General features: G+C 54.2%; 2 protein-coding genes across 4 annotated transcripts in view; one reads left to right on the plus strand and one right to left on the minus strand.

Moving 5' to 3' along the window:
* Nucleotides 1-16,895, minus strand: part of LOC121301280 (RNA polymerase II elongation factor ELL-like) — a 794,007-nt gene that overhangs the window by 465,355 nt on the left and 311,757 nt on the right. The window lies entirely within an intron of this gene.
* Nucleotides 771-16,370, plus strand: LOC121301295 (endophilin-A2-like). 3 transcript variants are annotated; one of them, XM_041230552.1, is made up of 10 exons: nucleotides 771-1,408; nucleotides 12,133-12,201; nucleotides 12,365-12,437; nucleotides 12,727-12,870; nucleotides 13,002-13,135; nucleotides 13,533-13,691; nucleotides 14,476-14,579; nucleotides 14,672-14,823; nucleotides 15,219-15,278; nucleotides 16,136-16,370. In XM_041230552.1, the coding sequence occupies exons 1-10, from the start codon at nucleotides 1,364-1,366 to the stop codon at nucleotides 16,330-16,332; spliced, it is 1,137 nt and encodes a 378-aa protein (XP_041086486.1). In that variant the 5' UTR covers nucleotides 771-1,363; the 3' UTR covers nucleotides 16,333-16,370. The 3 variants fall into 3 exon arrangements, with proteins under 3 accessions (XP_041086486.1, XP_041086487.1, XP_041086488.1); XM_041230553.1 differs by having other exon boundaries at nucleotides 15,222-15,278; XM_041230554.1 differs by lacking the exon at nucleotides 15,219-15,278.

Genomic DNA, 16,895 nt, shown 5'->3' on the forward strand with positions numbered 1-16,895 from the left:
TGATTTGATTTGATTTGATTTGATTTGATTTGATATGATTTGATTTGATATGATTTGATTTGATATGATTTGATTTGATATGATTTGATTTGATTTTTTTTCCTCAGCACCTGCGCCCGGCCGCCTCTCTTGAAATCCAGGTTCCATTCGATTCACCTGTGAGGCGCGTGTCGAAAGACAACCAATCGCATCGCTGGCTTTTCACAGAAAGTTATCCGGAGCCACGCTATTGGTTGTCGAGGCTCCCGCCCACATCACACAGGTAAGAGACGCTCGGGTTTTAAATGAAGGCGTGTTAACTCCTTGCTGCCCGGAGCGGCTGCTTTCCCGCAGGCTCGCAGTAATGATAACGCGTTGAGCCGCTGCATTGTCAGGCTGAGCTCGGGTTCAGAGCAGCCGGCTAGGCATTGCTTAACCCTGCGGGGTCCTGGAGGCGCGCCTTCCACTCTGAGATCATTAACTACCTCAGCGTTTGGATGCAGGGATAATTAGTTCAATTAAACAATTTAGTGCAGGTCTGTCTGAAACGCCTAGGCTTTGCCGGGTGAGTTAGAGCACTGGGAAGTATTTTGAGAGCCAGAGACGTCCTCGTAAATAAGACAGAGTTGAATATTTGTCATCAGTGCACACACACACACACACACACACTCGGGAGCCTGTACGTTTTCTATTGTCTTTTTTGGTATTGCAGAGGGTCACCCCACACACCAGGGGGCGCGCTATCACGCCCACCCCGGGCTCCTCCAGGGTGTCGATATTTTCCTCCGAGAGCAGGAAGTCGGTGCGGTTGCATGTAATATCCTGGCGGAGCGGAGAAGGGGCTGCAGCGGCGTTAGACCCGGACTGCAATCCAGCCTCCCAACACGACGGTATAACATTACATGATAGCGGAGCAGCGTTAGACCCGGACTGCGATCCAGCCTCCCAACACGACCGTGCAACATTACATGATAGCGGAGCAGCGTTAGACCCGGACTGCGATCCAGCCTCCCAACACGACCGTGCAACATTACATGATAGCGGAGCAGCGTTAGACCCGGACTGCGATCCAGCCTCCCAACACGACCGTGCAACATTACATGATAGCGGAGCAGCGTTAGACCCGGACTGCGATCCAGCCTCCCAACACGACCGTGCAACATTACATGATAGCGGAGCAGCGTTAGACCCGGACTGCGATCCAGCCTCCCAACACGACCGTGCAACATTACATGATAGCGGAGCAGCGTTAGACCCGGACTGCGAACCAGCCTCCCAACACGACCGTGCAACATCAGAGCGGAGCCGCGTCTGTGTGTGAAGCTTCGGGGTTACTTTTTTTGTGTTGCAAAGAAAGAAAGAAAGAAACAAAAAGTGAATCGTGATGTCTGTGGCTGGATTAAAGAAACAGTTCTATAAAGCCAGCCAGGTGAGTGGGAGAATTGTTGTTATTATTATTATTATTGTTGTTGTTATTGTTATTATTTGTATTCTTCTCATCGTCACTCCGCTTGTATTTCAGTTCATGTATAGTGTTGTCTGTGTGTGTTTGTGTTGTGTTGTGGTGTGTGAGTGTGTGTATTGGGTTGTTCTTGTTTGTCGCACTGTGTGTGTTTTGATTACGTGAAGGTCCTGGATGGTGAGTCTGGTTTGCGGGCGCTCTTCTGAATCGTGGTTTTAAAGAGGAGATCCGGAGGGACTTCTAGAGTCGCTGCAGTCTGACAATGCGTGGGCGTACTGCTGCGAAAAGGAAGCCTTGACTTTTTATGCCAATGCTGTCTGACAAGTTATACGGCTGACCGACTGAGCGACACGGCTTGCGATATTCATCACGGTGAACTCCCGTGTATCTCTTGCTGTAAAATGCTCTGTACGGGCTCGGCTGGTCGTGACCGCTGGTGTGCTCGGCAGAGTGGAGTCAGTGTGACTGCAGTCCCGGGACACGTTGACTTGGTCTATGTGTTTCTGAATCGATATCTCCAACGGGTCACACCCAGCAGCTGGTAATTACACTGAAGCATTCAGTGGAGTTGCTGCTATGTTGTTTTCTGGTGTCTTTGCTGCTGAATCCTCAGTTCACACCAGACTGACGGCATTGCTAGTGTGTGTCAGTGGGGCTGGGTTAGAGCTCATTGCTGGTGTGTGTGTGTCAGTGGGGCTGGGTTAGAGCTCATTGCTGGTGTGTGTGTGTCAGTGGGGCTGGGTTAGAGCTCATTGCTGGTGTGTGTCAGTGGGGCTGGGTTAGAGCTCATTGCTGTGTGTGTGTGTCAGTGGGGCTGGGTTAGAGCTCATTGCTGGTGTGTGTGTGTGTCAGTGGGGCTGGGTTAGAGCTCATTGCTTGTGTGTGTGTGTGTCAGTGGGGCTGGGTTAGAGCTCATTGCTGGTGTGTGTGTGTGTGTCAGTGGGGCTGGGTTAGAGCTCATTGCTTGTGTGTGTGTGTCAGTGGGGCTGGGTTAGAGCTCATTGCTGGTGTGTGTGTGTGTCAGTGGGGCTGGGTTAGAGCTCATTGCTGGTGTGTGTGTGTGTCAGTGGGGCTGGGTTAGAGCTCATTGCTGTGTGTGTGTGTGTGTCAGTGGGGCTGGGTTAGAGCTCATTGCTGGTGTGTGTGTGTGTGTCAGTGGGGCTGGGTTAGAGCTCATTGCTGGTGTGTGTGTGTGTCAGTGGGGCTGGGTTAGAGCTCATTTGTGTGTGTGTGTGTGTCAGTGGGGCTGGGTTAGAGCTCATTGCTTGTGTGTGTGTGTGTGTCAGTGGGGCTGGGTTAGAGCTCATTGCTTGTGTGTGTGTGTGTGTCAGTGGGGCTGGGTTAGAGCTCATTGCTGGTGTGGTGTGTGTGTCAGTGGGGCTGGGTTAGAGCTCATTGCTGGTGTGTGTGTGTGTGTGTCAGTGGGGCTGGGTTAGAGCTCATTGCTGGTGTGTGTGTGTGTGTCAGTGGGGCTGGGTTAGAGCTCATTGCTGGTGTGTGTGTGTGTCAGTGGGGCTGGGTTAGAGCTCATTGCTTGTGTGTGTGTGTCAGTGGGGCTGGGTTAGAGCTCATTGCTGGTGTGTGTGTGTGTCAGTGGGGCTGGGTTAGAGCTCATTGCTGGTGTGTGTGTGTGTCAGTGGGGCTGGGTTAGAGCTCATTGCTGGTGTGTGTGTGTGTCAGTGGGGCTGGGTTAGAGCTCATTGCTGGTGTGTGTGTGTGTCAGTGGGGCTGGGTTAGAGCTCATTGCTGGTGTGTGTGTGTGTGTCAGTGGGGCTGGGTTAGAGCTCATTGCTGGTGTGTGTGTGTGTGTCAGTGGGGCTGGGTTAGAGCTCATTGCTGGCTGTGTGTGTGTGTGTCAGTGGGGCTGGGTTAGAGCTCATTGCTGGTGTGTGTGTGTGTGTCAGTGGGGCTGGGTTAGAGCTGGGTTAGAGCTCATTGTGTGTGTGTGTGTCAGTGGGGCTGGGTTAGAGCTCATTGCTGGTGTGTGTGTGTGTGTCAGTGGGGCTGGGTTAGAGCTCATTGCTGGTGTGTGTGTGTGTGTCAGTGGGGCTGGGTTAGAGCTCATTGCTGTGTGTGTGTGTGTGTGTGGGGCTGGGTTAGAGCTCATTGCTGGTGTGTGTGGTGTGTGGGGGGCTGGGTTAGAGCTCATTGTGTGTGTGTGTGTGTCAGTGGGGCTGGGTTAGAGCTCATTGCTTGTGTGTGTGTGTGTGTCAGTGGGGCTGGGTTAGAGCTCATTGCTGGTGTGTGTGTGTGTGAGTGGGGCTGGGTTAGAGCTCATTGGTGTGTGTGTGTGTGTGTGTCAGTGGGGCTGGGTTAGAGCTCATTGCTTGTGTGTGTGTGTCAGTGGGGCTGGGTTAGAGCTCATTGCTGGTGTGTGTGTGTGTCAGTGGGGCTGGGTTAGAGCTCATTGCTTGTGTGTGTGTGTGTCAGTGGGGCTGGGTTAGAGCTCATTGCTTGTGTGTGTGTGTCAGTGGGGCTGGGTTAGAGCTCATTGCTGGTGTGTGTGTGTGTCAGTGGGGCTGGGTTAGAGCTCATTGCTGGTGTGTGTGTGTGTCAGTGGGGCTGGGTTAGAGCTCATTGCTGGTGTGTGTGTGTCAGTGGGGCTGGGTTAGAGCTCATTGCTGGTGTGTGTGTGTGTCAGTGGGGCTGGGTTAGAGCTCATTGCTTGTGTGTGTGTGTCAGTGGGGCTGGGTTAGAGCTCATTGCTGGTGTGTGTGTGTGTGTCAGTGGGGCTGGGTTAGAGCTCATTGCTGTGTGTGTGTGTCAGTGGGGCTGGGTTAGAGCTCATTGCTGGTGTGTGTGTGTGTGTGTGGGGCTGGGTTAGAGCTCATTGCTGTGTGTGTGTGTGTCAGTGGGGCTGGGTTAGAGCTCATTGCTGGTGTGTGTGTGTGTCAGTGGGGCTGGGTTAGAGCTCATTGCTGTGTGTGTGTGTGTGTCAGTGGGGCTGGGTTAGAGCTCATTGCTGTGTGTGTGTGTGTCAGTGGGGCTGGGTTAGAGCTCATTGCTGGTGTGTGTGTGTGTGTCAGTGGGGCTGGGTTAGAGCTCATTGCTTGTGTGTGTGTGTCAGTGGGGCTGGGTTATAGCTCATTGCTGGTGTGTGTGTGTGTCAGTGGGGCTGGGTTAGAGCTCATTGCTGGTGTGTGTGTGTGTCAGTGGGGCTGGGTTAGAGCTCATTGCTGGTGTGTGTGTGTGTGTCAGTGGGGCTGGGTTAGAGCTCATTGCTGGTGTGTGTGTGTGTCAGTGGGGCTGGGTTAGAGCTCATTGCTGGTGTGTGTGTGTGTCAGTGGGGCTGGGTTAGAGCTCATTGCTGGTGTGTGTGTGTGTGTCAGTGGGGCTGGGTTAGAGCTCATTGCTTGTGTGTGTGTGTCAGTGGGGCTGGGTTAGAGCTCATTGCTGGTGTGTGTGTGTGTCAGTGGGGCTGGGTTAGAGCTCATTGCTGGTGTGTGTGTGTGTCAGTGGGGCTGGGTTAGAGCTCATTGCTGGTGTGTGTGTGTGTCAGTGGGGCTGGGTTAGAGCTCATTGCTGGTGTGTGTGTGTGTCAGTGGGGCTGGGTTAGAGCTCATTGCTTGTGTGTGTGTGTGTCAGTGGGGCTGGGTTAGAGCTCATTGCTGGTGTGTGTGTGTCAGTGGGGCTGGGTTAGAGCTCATTGCTGGTGTGTGTGTGTGTCAGTGGGGCTGGGTTAGAGCTTGTTAGTCGTATGTAATTAAATGAGATTCTGTCTCTGAGCTCTCTGTGTTTCTGTAGCTCCTCTCCAGGCTCAGCTGCAGGGAGTCAGTACGCTTGTCTGTGTGCTGCAGCAGCTGGTGAGCAGGTTTTAAGAATGGATCATAAACTTGTATATTTGCAGAGTGCTGTTTTCCGCAGTATATATAGATATAATATTTTCACCTAATATATAAGTCTATATATGCATATATCCTGCTAAGAAAATATCTATATTATGATATATTATGACTATAATTATATATTATAATATACTTAACCATTAGTATAATATAATATAACCAGTGCAGTGCTCTGTGTGTTCTGAACACACCAGGGCTGCTGGCTCCGTGCTGCTTTCTCAAGTCCTGTTTACACACCTGTTCTGCTGCTTCTGTGAGTGGTAGTGCAGGTATGCACAGGTGTGCACAGACTGCTGGATCACACAGTCTGTTGGCTTGCAGTGTGTGGATAATAGGCTCAGGTGTATCAGGAGCCTGCTTCTATTATAATTGCAATCCACAGCGTACTGTGCAGTTAACAAGAGCTGGATTATACACATGGAATTCACAGCAGAGCGTTGCCTGGCTGACTTGCATCAAAACTCTTGAGTCAAATCCCTGTACCTGATTCTGCTGGACTGGCAGACCCTGATTAGCACTCTGATTAGCACTCGCTAATGTTATCTTTAGGTAAGCTAGACCAACTTCTACACTTGACCACATTTATTGCTTGGGCTTGGATTCAAATGTCTCGGTGCTATGGAGCTGCGCTGTGTCAGAGTTGTGGTGTGTGTGGAAATGTGTTGTCTCAGTGCTATGTCAGAGCTGCGCTGTGTCAGAGTTGTGGAGTGAGTGTGGAAATGTGTTGTCTCAGGGCTGTGGAGCTGCGCTGTGGTTTGCTGTTGTAACGTTTCCTTCCTCCCCAGTCCCGGTTCTGATCAGACAGCATCAACTGTTGTACTGTGTGGGTGAGACGCCAGGCTGTGGTGAGGGGCTCCTCTCTGGAACATCAGCAGGAACCTGCAGCACACTGCAGCTTCCTTCCCAATCCCGGAGTCAGGAATTGGCTCAGATTTCCTTTGGATTGAGGAGGGGGTGGGTGGAGTCTGGGACTAGCTGAATCTCAATCTGCTGACTTCCACCTCTTTAGAAACTTGAATCCTCTCTTTTTTTTTTTTTATTATTATGCTGGGGTCCAGCGCAGGCTTCTCATTAAACGCTGAGGAGAGTCTCAGACACCTCGGCTGCCGAGTCAGGCAGGTTAACGGGAGTGACTAACTACCCCCACATGAGTGTGGAGGAGCAGAGTGTGTCAGGGCTGCATCAGCTGGTCCTCTCAGGAAACGGCCAGTGCGCTGCTCGGAGATGCTTCTCTTGCTGTTGTTGCTGTAGCTGGGAATGCATATTTAGGGGCATATATAGAGGCAAACAAGGCCTTGTTTCAGTATCATGTGATTCTTTCAGCAGCCAGCGTTCAGTCCACCCCCAGGAGGGATCTCCGCACCAAAAGGAAATAGTTTCAGAGCAGGTCTGGCCAGCACTTAGCCAGCTGTATGAGGAGGGATTGCAAAACCACAAACTCCTGGAGTGCAACCTGACACTGCTGAGGACGTGCTTACTGTACTGAACTCGCTGACGAGAGGAGAACAAAGAGCAGAGCAGACCAGCAAATATAAGCCCAGCACAGCCCAGCCCAGCCCAGCCCAGCACAGCAATGATCAGCCCAGCACAGCACAGCCCAGCCCAGCACAGGAAAGACCAGAGCAGGAAAGCGTGCACCTCTCCTTGAAGCGATGAGGAGATGTCTTGTCTGCATTGCAAGGGCTCAGAAGAAGTGTTTTCTGTGTTGACAATAAATAAACAGCTTTAGAGTCAATGAGTGGGAGAGCCAGAGGTGAAGTCGGAGGGAGGGAGATGGGGGGGGGGAGTGCTGCTCCTCTCTGTAGCTGATCTGCAGCAGCTGCCAATAACAAACCAAAAAAAATGTACTGAGAGTTGTTTGCAGAGCTGCAGCGAGGGAGCTGATAGCAATGCAGGAGCCCTGTGAGCAGAGCTGCAGCGAGGGAGCTGATAGCAATGCAGGAGCCCTGTGAGCAGAGCTGCAGCGAGGGAGCTGATAGCAATGCAGGAGCCCTGTGAGCAGAGCTGCAGCGAGGGAGCTGATAGCAATGCAGGAGCCCTGTGAGCAGAGCTGCAGCGAGGGAGCCGATAGCAATGCAGGAGCCCTGTGAGCAGAGCTGCAGCGAGGGAGCTGATAGCAATGCAGGAGCCCGGTGAGCAGAGCTGCAGCGAGGGAGCTGATAGCAATGCAGGAGCCCTGTGAGCAGAGCTGCAGCGAGGGAGCCGATAGCAATGCAGGAGCCCTGTGAGCAGAGCTGCAGCGAGGGAGCTGATAGCAATGCAGGAGCCCTGTGAGCAGAGCTGCAGCGAGGGAGCCGATAGCAATGCAGGAGCCCTGTGCAGAGCTGCAGCGAGGGAGCCGATAGCAATGCAGGAGCCCTGTGAGCAGAGCTGCAGCGAGGGAGCCGATAGCAATGCAGGAGCCCTGTGAGCAGAGCTGCAGCGAGGGAGCCGATAGCAATGCAGGAGCCCTGTGAGCAGAGCTGCAGCGAGGGAGCTGATAGCAATGCAGGAGCCCTGTGAGCAGAGCTGCAGCGAGGGAGCTGATAGCTGTGAGCAGTGCAGGAGCCCTGTGAGCAGAGCTGCAGCGAGGGAGCCGATAGCAATGCAGGAGCCCTGTGAGCAGAGCTGCAGCGAGGGAGCTGATAGCAATGCAGGAGCCCTGTGTGCAGAGCTGCAGCGAGGGAGCTGATAGCAATGCAGGAGCCCTGTGAGCAGAGCTGCAGCGAGGGAGCCGATAGCAATGCAGGAGCCCTGTGAGCAGAGCTGCAGCGAGGGAGCCGATGTGCAGGAGCCCTGTGAGCAGAGCTGCAGCGAGGGAGCTGATAGCAATGCAGGAGCCCTGTGTGCAGAGCTGCAGCGAGGGAGCCGATAGCAATGCAGGAGCCCTGTGAGCAGAGCTGCAGCGAGGGAGCCGATAGCAATGCAGGAGCCCGGTGAGCAGAGCTGCAGCGAGGGAGCTGATGCAGGAGCCCTGTGAGCAGAGCTGCAGCGAGGGAGCCGATAGCAATGCAGGAGCCCTGTGAGCAGAGCTGCAGCGAGGGAGCCGATAGCAATGCAGGAGCCCTGTGAGCAGAGCTGCAGCGAGGGAGCCGATAGCAATGCAGGAGCCCGGTGAGCAGAGCTGCAGCGAGGGAGCCGATAGCAATGCAGGAGCCCTGTGAGCAGAGCTGCAGCGAGGGAGCCGATAGCACTGCAGGAGCCCTGTGTGCAGAGCTGCAGCGAGGGAGCCGATAGCAATGCAGGAGCCCTGTGTGCAGAGCTGCAGCGAGGGAGCCGATAGCAATGCAGGAGCCCTGTGTGCAGAGCTGCAGCGAGGGAGCCGATAGCAATGCAGGAGCCCTGTGTGCAGAGCTGCAGCGAGGGAGCCGATAGCGCTGCAGGAGCCCTGTGTGCAGAGCTGCAGCGAGGGAGCTGATAGCGCTGCAGGAAACCTGTGAGCAGAGCTGCAGCGAGGGAGCTGATAGCGCTGCAGGAACCCTGTGTGCAGAGCTGCAGCGAGGGAGCTGTTAGCGATGCAGGAGCCCGGTGAGCAGAGCTGCAGCGAGGGAGCTGATAGCAATGCAGGAGCCCTGTGAGCAGAGCTGCAGCGAGGGAGCTGATAGCGCTGCAGGAGCCCTGTGTGCAGAGCTGCAGCGAGGGAGCTGATAGCAATGCAGGAGCCCTGTGAGCAGAGCTGCAGCGAGGGAGCTGATAGCATTGCAGGAGCCCTGTGTGCAGAGCTGCAGCGAGGGAGCTGATAGCACTGCAGGAGCCCTGTGTGCAGAGCTTCAGCGAGGGAGCTGATAGCAATGCAGGAGCCCGGTGAGCAGAGCTGCAGCAAGGGAGCTGATAGCAATGCAGGAGCCCTGTGTGCAGAGCTGTTTGTGCACTGTGTTTTAAACCTGCTTGGAAATCTTTTTATTTTTAACCTGTTAATGTTCTGAAGTATGTTTTTTTACATGCTGATGGATTGCAGCCGGTGCTGAAGGGTTTTGTTTGTTGCAGTTCTGCTGATCTGAAACAATGTCTCTTGGTCACCCAGCAGGGGGAGGGTGGAGCTGTGGGGAGGAGTGTTTCTTTTCAGAGCAGTGAGAAAGTTGGAGGTCTGCTGGAGAATCGCTGTATTGATTGTGCTCACAGGAGCGGGGGGGAGTGGGAGTGTGAGGAGGAGTAGATGCAGAGTTCACTGTGTTTCTATTTAGACACACCTCCTTGGTCAGTGGTGTCAGTGAAAGCTAAGGGCCCTGGTTACTGGGCAGTGCAGCCCGTGTTTCTCGCAGGCTGCAGCTGACACATGTCGCCGTGTCCCGTGACAGACGGCCGGCAGGTTTCCGGGCTGCTGGTCCCAGTCTGTCCCTGGCTCTCGGCTCTCTCCGGCCGGGGGAGCAAGCAGAGCAACAGGACGTCGTTCCGCATGCAGGAAGGAATGTGCAGGAATACCAGCAGGGAGCCATCCTGCCTCTGAGGGTGTAGACTGCACTAGACTGATATACAGACACATCTACACACGGGTATACAGACTCAGACACATCTACACACGGGTATACAGACTCGGACACGTCTACACACGGGTATACAGACTCGGACACGTCTACACACGGGTATACAGACTCGGACACATCTACACACGGGTATACAGACTCGGACACGTCTACACACGGGTATACAGACTCGGACACATCTACACACGGGTATACAGACTCAGACACATCTACACACGGGTATACAGACTCAGACACATCTACACACGGGTATACAGACTCGGACACGTCTACACACGGGTATACAGACTCGGACACATCTACACACGGGTATACAGACTCGGACACATCTACACACGGGTATACAGACTCGGACACATCTACACACGGGTATACAGACTCGGACACATCTACACACGGGTATACAGACTCGGACACGTCTCTCACGGGTATACAGACTCGGACACATCTACACACGGGTATACAGACTCGGACACGTCTTGCACGGGTACACGTGCATACAGACTCGGACACATCCTCATTTACATGTCAGGGATGGGAATTGGACTCCTATTGCAGAGCAGTTTCACCCATTCAGGTTTTACTAGAAGCTTGATTAGCCACAGTGTGTGTGTAACAAGCTCAGGTGTCTTATTAAACTCGTAGCAAAGCCAGGATTGGATCAGTCTGTTATGCAGTGGGAGTGTTGTTTCCACCTCTTGCTGCAGTCTCTCCGTGCTGTGTTTCTGCTCCTCTCTCTCTCTCTCTCAGGGCTCATTGTTTTTGCAAACAGAGATCTCTTTGTGTTTCAGCCACAGCGCTGAGCGCTTATCAGCCAGGCAGGGGAGAGATTAGAGCATAGCAATGCACAGGCAGGGAAGCATGCTGGGATATACTGCCATGCTCACACATACACACTCCCTCCATACTCACGCACACATCCATACTCACACACACACTCCCTCTGTACACACACACACACACACACCCACCCTCTTAGTATTCACTAGCACACACTCACACAGGTTTACATTCTCAAGCGCTCCCACCCACACACACACTCGCAATCTCCAATCAGTAATGCTGTATGAATGCTGTTGGTTGAGCACAGGCTCCCTGGTGCCAGGTTACCTCTGTGCAGTCAGAGATGAGTCATCGTACAGGAAAACAAATGCTTCCCTGCCACACACACACAGCCCTGAGCGAATGCTGTGCATCAGGAGCGCTCAACCCAGATAAAGGGAAACAAAGACTGTACCAGAGAGCTGATGTGATGCTGATAACAGCCGTGACGAAACTGAACTTTCAGACTTCACTTTCTCAGATGTGTGCGGAGCGCACTGCTGCTCCTGGGTTACTGCGCTGTCTCAGATCTGTGCGGAGCGCACTGCTGCTCCTGGGTTACTGCGCTGTCTCAGATCTGTGCGGAGCGCACTGCTGCTCCTGGGTTACTGCGCTGTCTCAGATCTGTGCGGAGCGCACTGCTGCTCCTGCACTGCTTTACTGCGCTGTCTCAGATCTGTGCGGAGCGCACTGCTGCTGCTGCTGGTTTACTGCGCTGTCTCAGATCTGTGCGGAGCGCACTGCTGCTCCTGGGTTACTGCGCTGTCTCAGATGTGTGCGGAGCGCACTGCTGCTCCTGGTTTACTGCGCTGTCTCAGATCTGTGCGGAGCGCACTGCTGCTCCTGGGTTACTGCGCTGTCTCAGATCTGTGCGGAGCGCACTGCTGCTCCTGGGTTACTGCGCTGTCTCAGATCTGTGCGGAGCGCACTGCTGCTCCTGGTTTACTGCGCTGTCTCAGATCTGTGCGGAGCGCACTGCTGCTCCTGGTTTACTGCGCTGTCTCAGATCTGTGCGGAGCGCACTGCTGCTCCTGGGTTACTGCGCTGTCTCAGATCTGTGCGGAGCGCACTGCTGCACCTGGCTTCCTGCGCTGTCTCAGACTGTGCTGCACTGCTGCACCTGCTCCTGGTTCTGTGCTGTTAGATGGTTCTGTGGGAGTCCTGTCTGAGTTGTATTTTGTTCCAGTGTAAACAGGGCTGTGAATGCGGTCTGGCTCAGTGAGGTTCACAGGGGAGTGACTGCATGTTTATACAGCGGGAGGGAAGGGCACAGCCTTTCAAACAGGGCAGAACTTACCAATACTGAGAGAAATGTCTTTTAGTATTTATTGTTAGAATAGGATGGAAGATGATCATACATTAGGGATGGGAATTGGACTCCTGTTGCACAGCAGTTTCACCCATTCCATGCAGTGGGAGTCTTGCTGCCATCCCAGTACATTCACAAAACAGGCTTGTGCTTTGACAGGACGTGGTGCGTCTCTACAAGCCCAGTGCATTCCCACAGGATCAGCAGGACCCCAGCACAGTGCTGCATCACTGTCTCTTTGTCTCTCTGCAGCTGGTCAGCGAGAAGGTCGGGGGTGCCGAGGGAACCAAGCTCGATGAGGACTTCAAGGAGCTGGAGAGGGTGAGTGCCGGAGCTGCAGGGCTGCCTGCCTCGACCACTGCTGTGCACAGAGCTGGCCTGAGGGTTTCCCTTCTCTAGCCCCTGTGTAACCCTGTGTGTGTGTGTGTGGGGGTGTCTCTGTGGGTGTGTGTGTCTCTGTGTGTTTCTGTGCTTCTGTTTGCAGAAGGTGGACGTGACCAGCAAAGCCGTGTCAGAGGTCATCACCAAGACATCAGAGTACCTGCAGCCAAACCCAGGTAAACCCTCCACTATCCCTCTCTCTACCTGTGCATCTCCCTCTCTCTCTCTCTCTCTCTCTACCTGTGCATCTCCCCCTCTCTCTCTACCTGTCTGTCTCATTGTCTACCTGTTTCTCTCAGTCCTTCTCCCTCTCTGTTCATCTCCCTCCCCCTCTCTCTATCAGTGCATCTCCCTCTCTACCTGTCAGTCTCCCTCTCTCTCTACCTGTCTATCTCCCTCTTTCGATCTGTCCCTCTCCCTCATGCTCTCTCTTTTTTCTCCTCTAACCCTCCCCCTCTCTCGCAGCCTCTCGGGCGAAGCTCTCCATGCTCAACACGGTGTCTAAGATCCGGGGGCAGGTGAAGAACCCGGGGTACCCCCAACCGGAGGGGCTGCTGGGGGAGTGCATGGTCAAGTTCGGCAGGGAGTTGGGAGAGGAGACCAACTTTGGTGAGTCACGAAACCCAGCCGAGCAAACCGTGACAGACCCTGTGAGTGTGTGTGCGTGCGCTCATAGTGACCACTGTGTGTGTGTCTGTGTTGGTCTCTCTCTCACTGCGCTGCTCTCCTCCCCCCTGCAGGGGGTGCCCTCCTGGACGCGGGGGAGACTATGAAAAGGCTGGCGGAGGTGAAGGACTCTCTGGACATCGACGTGAAACAGAACTTCATCGACCCGCTGCAGAGCCTGTGTGACAAGGACCTGAGAGAGATCCAGGTAGGGGAGGGGGAGGGGAGGGAGGAGAACTTCATTGTCCTGCTGCAGAGCCTGTGTGACAAGGACCTGAGAGAGATACAGGTGGGGGAGGGGGAACGGAGGGGGGAGAACTTCATTGTCCCGCTTTACAGCAGTGTGTGGAAAGGAAATTTTGTTTTTGTTTTTTTCAATGTGGATTTGATTTCAGAATTGAAAATGTGTTTTTACGATTTGCCCTGTAAAGTTAACAGTTGATTTTAATCTGAGTCTATTAAACAGGGGGATACAAGAACCCGCTTTTAAACCATGCTGTTTCATCTCTGAAGTCTCTACGCTGTGCCAGCCTCACCAGCTGCAGTTCACTCTGGACAAGGGGCCCCCCGAGGGCCACAGTGACACCCCCTCTCTCTCTCTGCAGCACCACTTGAAGAAGCTGGAGGGCCGCCGGCTCGACTACGACTACAAGAAGAAGCGCCAGGGGAAGATCCCGGACGAGGAGGTGCGGCAGGCGCTGGAGAAATTCGACGAGTCCAAGGAGGTGGCAGAGACGAGCATGTACAACCTGCTGGAGACTGACGTGAGAGAGGGGTGCAGGGGGGGAGAGAGGGGTGCAGGGGGTACGAGCATGTACAACCTGCTGGAGGCTGACATGAGAGAGGGGGAGAGAGGGGTGCAGGGGGTACGAGCATGTACAACCTGCTGGAGACTGACGTGAGAGAGGGGTGCAGGGGGGGAGAGAGGGGTGCAGGGGGTACGAGCATGTACAACCTGCTGGAGGCTGACATGAGAGAGGGGGAGAGAGGGGTGCAGGGGGTACGAGCATGTACAACCTGCTGGAGGCTGACATGAGAGAGGGGGAGAGAGGGGTGCAGGGGGTACGAGCATGTACAACCTGCTGGAGACTGACGTGAGAGAGGGGTGCAGGGGGGGAGAGAGGGGTGCAGGGGGTACGAGCATGTACAACCTGCTGGAGGCTGACATGAGAGAGGGGGAGAGAGGGGTGCAGGGGGTACGAGCATGTACAACCTGCTGGAGGCTGACATGAGAGAGGGGGAGAGAGGGGTGCAGGGGGTACAAGCATGTACAACCTGCTGGAGGCTGACGTGAGAGAGGGGTGCAGGGGGGGAGACGGGTTCATGGGGGGATGAGCACGTACAACCCGAGAGGCAGAGGGGTACGGGGAGAGCCTCAGATTCTCAATCTGGGACTGTGCTGTCACGCCATTGCTGAGAAACGGCACCATCCGCTGCAAGAGAGCGGTATTACAGAGATGAGAAATTCCTGAGAGGGGAGTGTGGAAGGAGTCGGGGTCGAGGGGTAGGGAGCAGTGTAATGAAGTGTGTGCGTTCTCTCTCTCTCAGATTGAGCAGGTCAGTCAGCTCTCCGCTCTGGTCGAGGCTCAGCTGGATTATCACAGGCAGGCTGTGCAGGTCATGGAGGATCTGTCAGAGAAGCTCAAAGAGAGGTACGAGTCCCAGCTCTGCGGGGTGGCATGTCTGTGTGTGTTCTCATGTTGTTGGCATGTTTTGCGTGCTCACAACTCCGTGTTCCTTGCAGGATGGCGGAGGCCACAACCAGGCCGAAGCGAGAGTACACCCCCAAACCTAAACCCGTGTACGACTACGGAGACGCCGACCAATCAAACGGCGACTTCGCTTACAGCAGCTCCGCCCCCTCTGCGGCCATGGCTCCCAGCGCGCGGGCCCCAGGTGAGGAGACAGCGTGCCCACTGACAACGCTGCTACAACACTGCTACAACGCTGCTACAACACCACTGACAACGCTGCTACAACACCACTGACAACGCTGCTACAACACCACTGACAACGCTGCTACAACACCACTGACAACGCTGCTACAACACCACTGACAACGCTGCTACAACACCACTACTGACTACACACACGAACGCACAAACACCTGCGTGTGTACGCTTCCTGTATCTGATTGATCTCAGAACTTTGCCAAGCCGGATCTTGAAGGATCCAAATGATTCTGCCTCAGCATCGTGACCCGCTCTCTGTTCTGTTCTGCCCTCCCCTGTCCTTGATGTGTGACCTCTCTGTGACCCCTCCCTTGTCATGTGACTCTGCTGTGATGTCAGCAGCCTCCTCTTCATTCCGCTCGGACAAGCCGGCGCGCGCCCCCAGCACTCGCAGCAGCAGTAAGTGATGAGAGAGAGAGAGAGTGTGAGAGATGCTGAGCGTCGTCTGTAGTCTCTGCTCCAATCCCTAATCCACACATACACTGTGTTCGGGCTCCCATCCCTAGTTATGCTGTGTTCTGTGTGTGTGTGTGTGTCTCTGCTCCCATCCCTATCCAGCGCTGTGTTCTGTGTGTGTGTGTCTCTGCTCCCATCCCTATCCAGCGCTGTGTTCTGTGTGTGTGTGTGTCTCTTCTCCCATCCCTATCCAGCGCTGTGTTCTGTGTGTGTGTGTCTCTGCTCCCATCCCTATCCAGCGCTGTGTTCTGTGTGTATGTGTGTCTCTGCTCCCATCCCTATCCAGTGCTGTGCTGCTGCCTCTCTAGCGCCCCCCCCACCCCAATCAATCACCCATCCATCCAATCAATCAATCAATCACCCATCCATTCAGTCAATCAGTCACCCATCCAATCAATCAATCAATCACCCATCCATTCAGTCAGTCAGTCACCCATCCAATCAATCAGTCACCCATCCATCCAATCAATCAAGCAATCACCCATCCATCCATCCATTCAGTCAGTCAGTCACCCATCCAATCAATCAGTCACCCATCCATCCAATCAATCAAGCAATCAATCACCCATCCGTTCAGTCAGTCAATCAGTCACCCATCCAATCAGTCAAGCAATCACCCATCCATTCAGTCAGTCAATCAATCACCCATCCATCCAATCAATCAATCACCCATCCATTCAGTCATCCATCCATTCAGTCATTCACACAGTTTTTCTTTGGAAAATCAGCCTTGGTCTGAAATATATAATATGTCACTGAAGTGTGATTGATTGATTGATTGGTTGCTTTATTTTTCCCAGCGGTGCTGGACCAGCCCAGCTGCAAGGCGCTATATGACTTTGAACCGGAGAACGAGGGCGAGCTGGGCTTTAAGGAAGGTGACATCATCACGCTGACCAATCAGATCGATGAGAACTGGTACGAGGGAATGCTGCACGGCCAGTCAGGATTCTTCCCACTCAACTACGTGGAAGTGCTGGTGGCTCTGCCTCACTAGAGAGGGAGGGAGAGGAGGGGGGGGGGAGCGATTAGAACCCCCCCCCCCCCCCCCCCCCCCCCCACTGCAACGACTTCATCTGGAGAGAGAGAGAGAGAGAGACAGACACAGACACACACACACACACACACACACACACACACACACACACACACCCTCCCACTGCAGCGACTCCACCTGGAGAGAAGAGAGAGAGAAAGAGATCAGAAACACACACCCCCATCCCACTGCAGCAACTTCACCTGGAGAGAAGAGAGATCAGAAACACACACACCCTCCCACTGCAGCGACTCCACCTGGAGAGAAGAGAGAGAGAAAGAGATCAGAAACACACACCCCCATCCCACTGCAGCAACTTCACCTGGAGAGAAGAGAGATCAGAAACACACACACCCTCCCACTGCAGCGACTCCACCTGGAGAGAAGAGAGAGAGAGAAAGAGATCAGAAACACACACCCCCATCCCACTGCAGCAACTTCACCTGGAGAGAAGAGAGATCAGAAACACACACACCCTCCCACTGCAGCGACTCCACCTGGAGAGAAGAGAGAGAGAGAAAGAG

Source organism: Polyodon spathula, chromosome 27 (genome assembly GCF_017654505.1).
Source record: "Polyodon spathula isolate WHYD16114869_AA chromosome 27, ASM1765450v1, whole genome shotgun sequence".
Lineage (NCBI taxonomy): Eukaryota > Metazoa > Chordata > Actinopteri > Acipenseriformes > Polyodontidae > Polyodon > Polyodon spathula.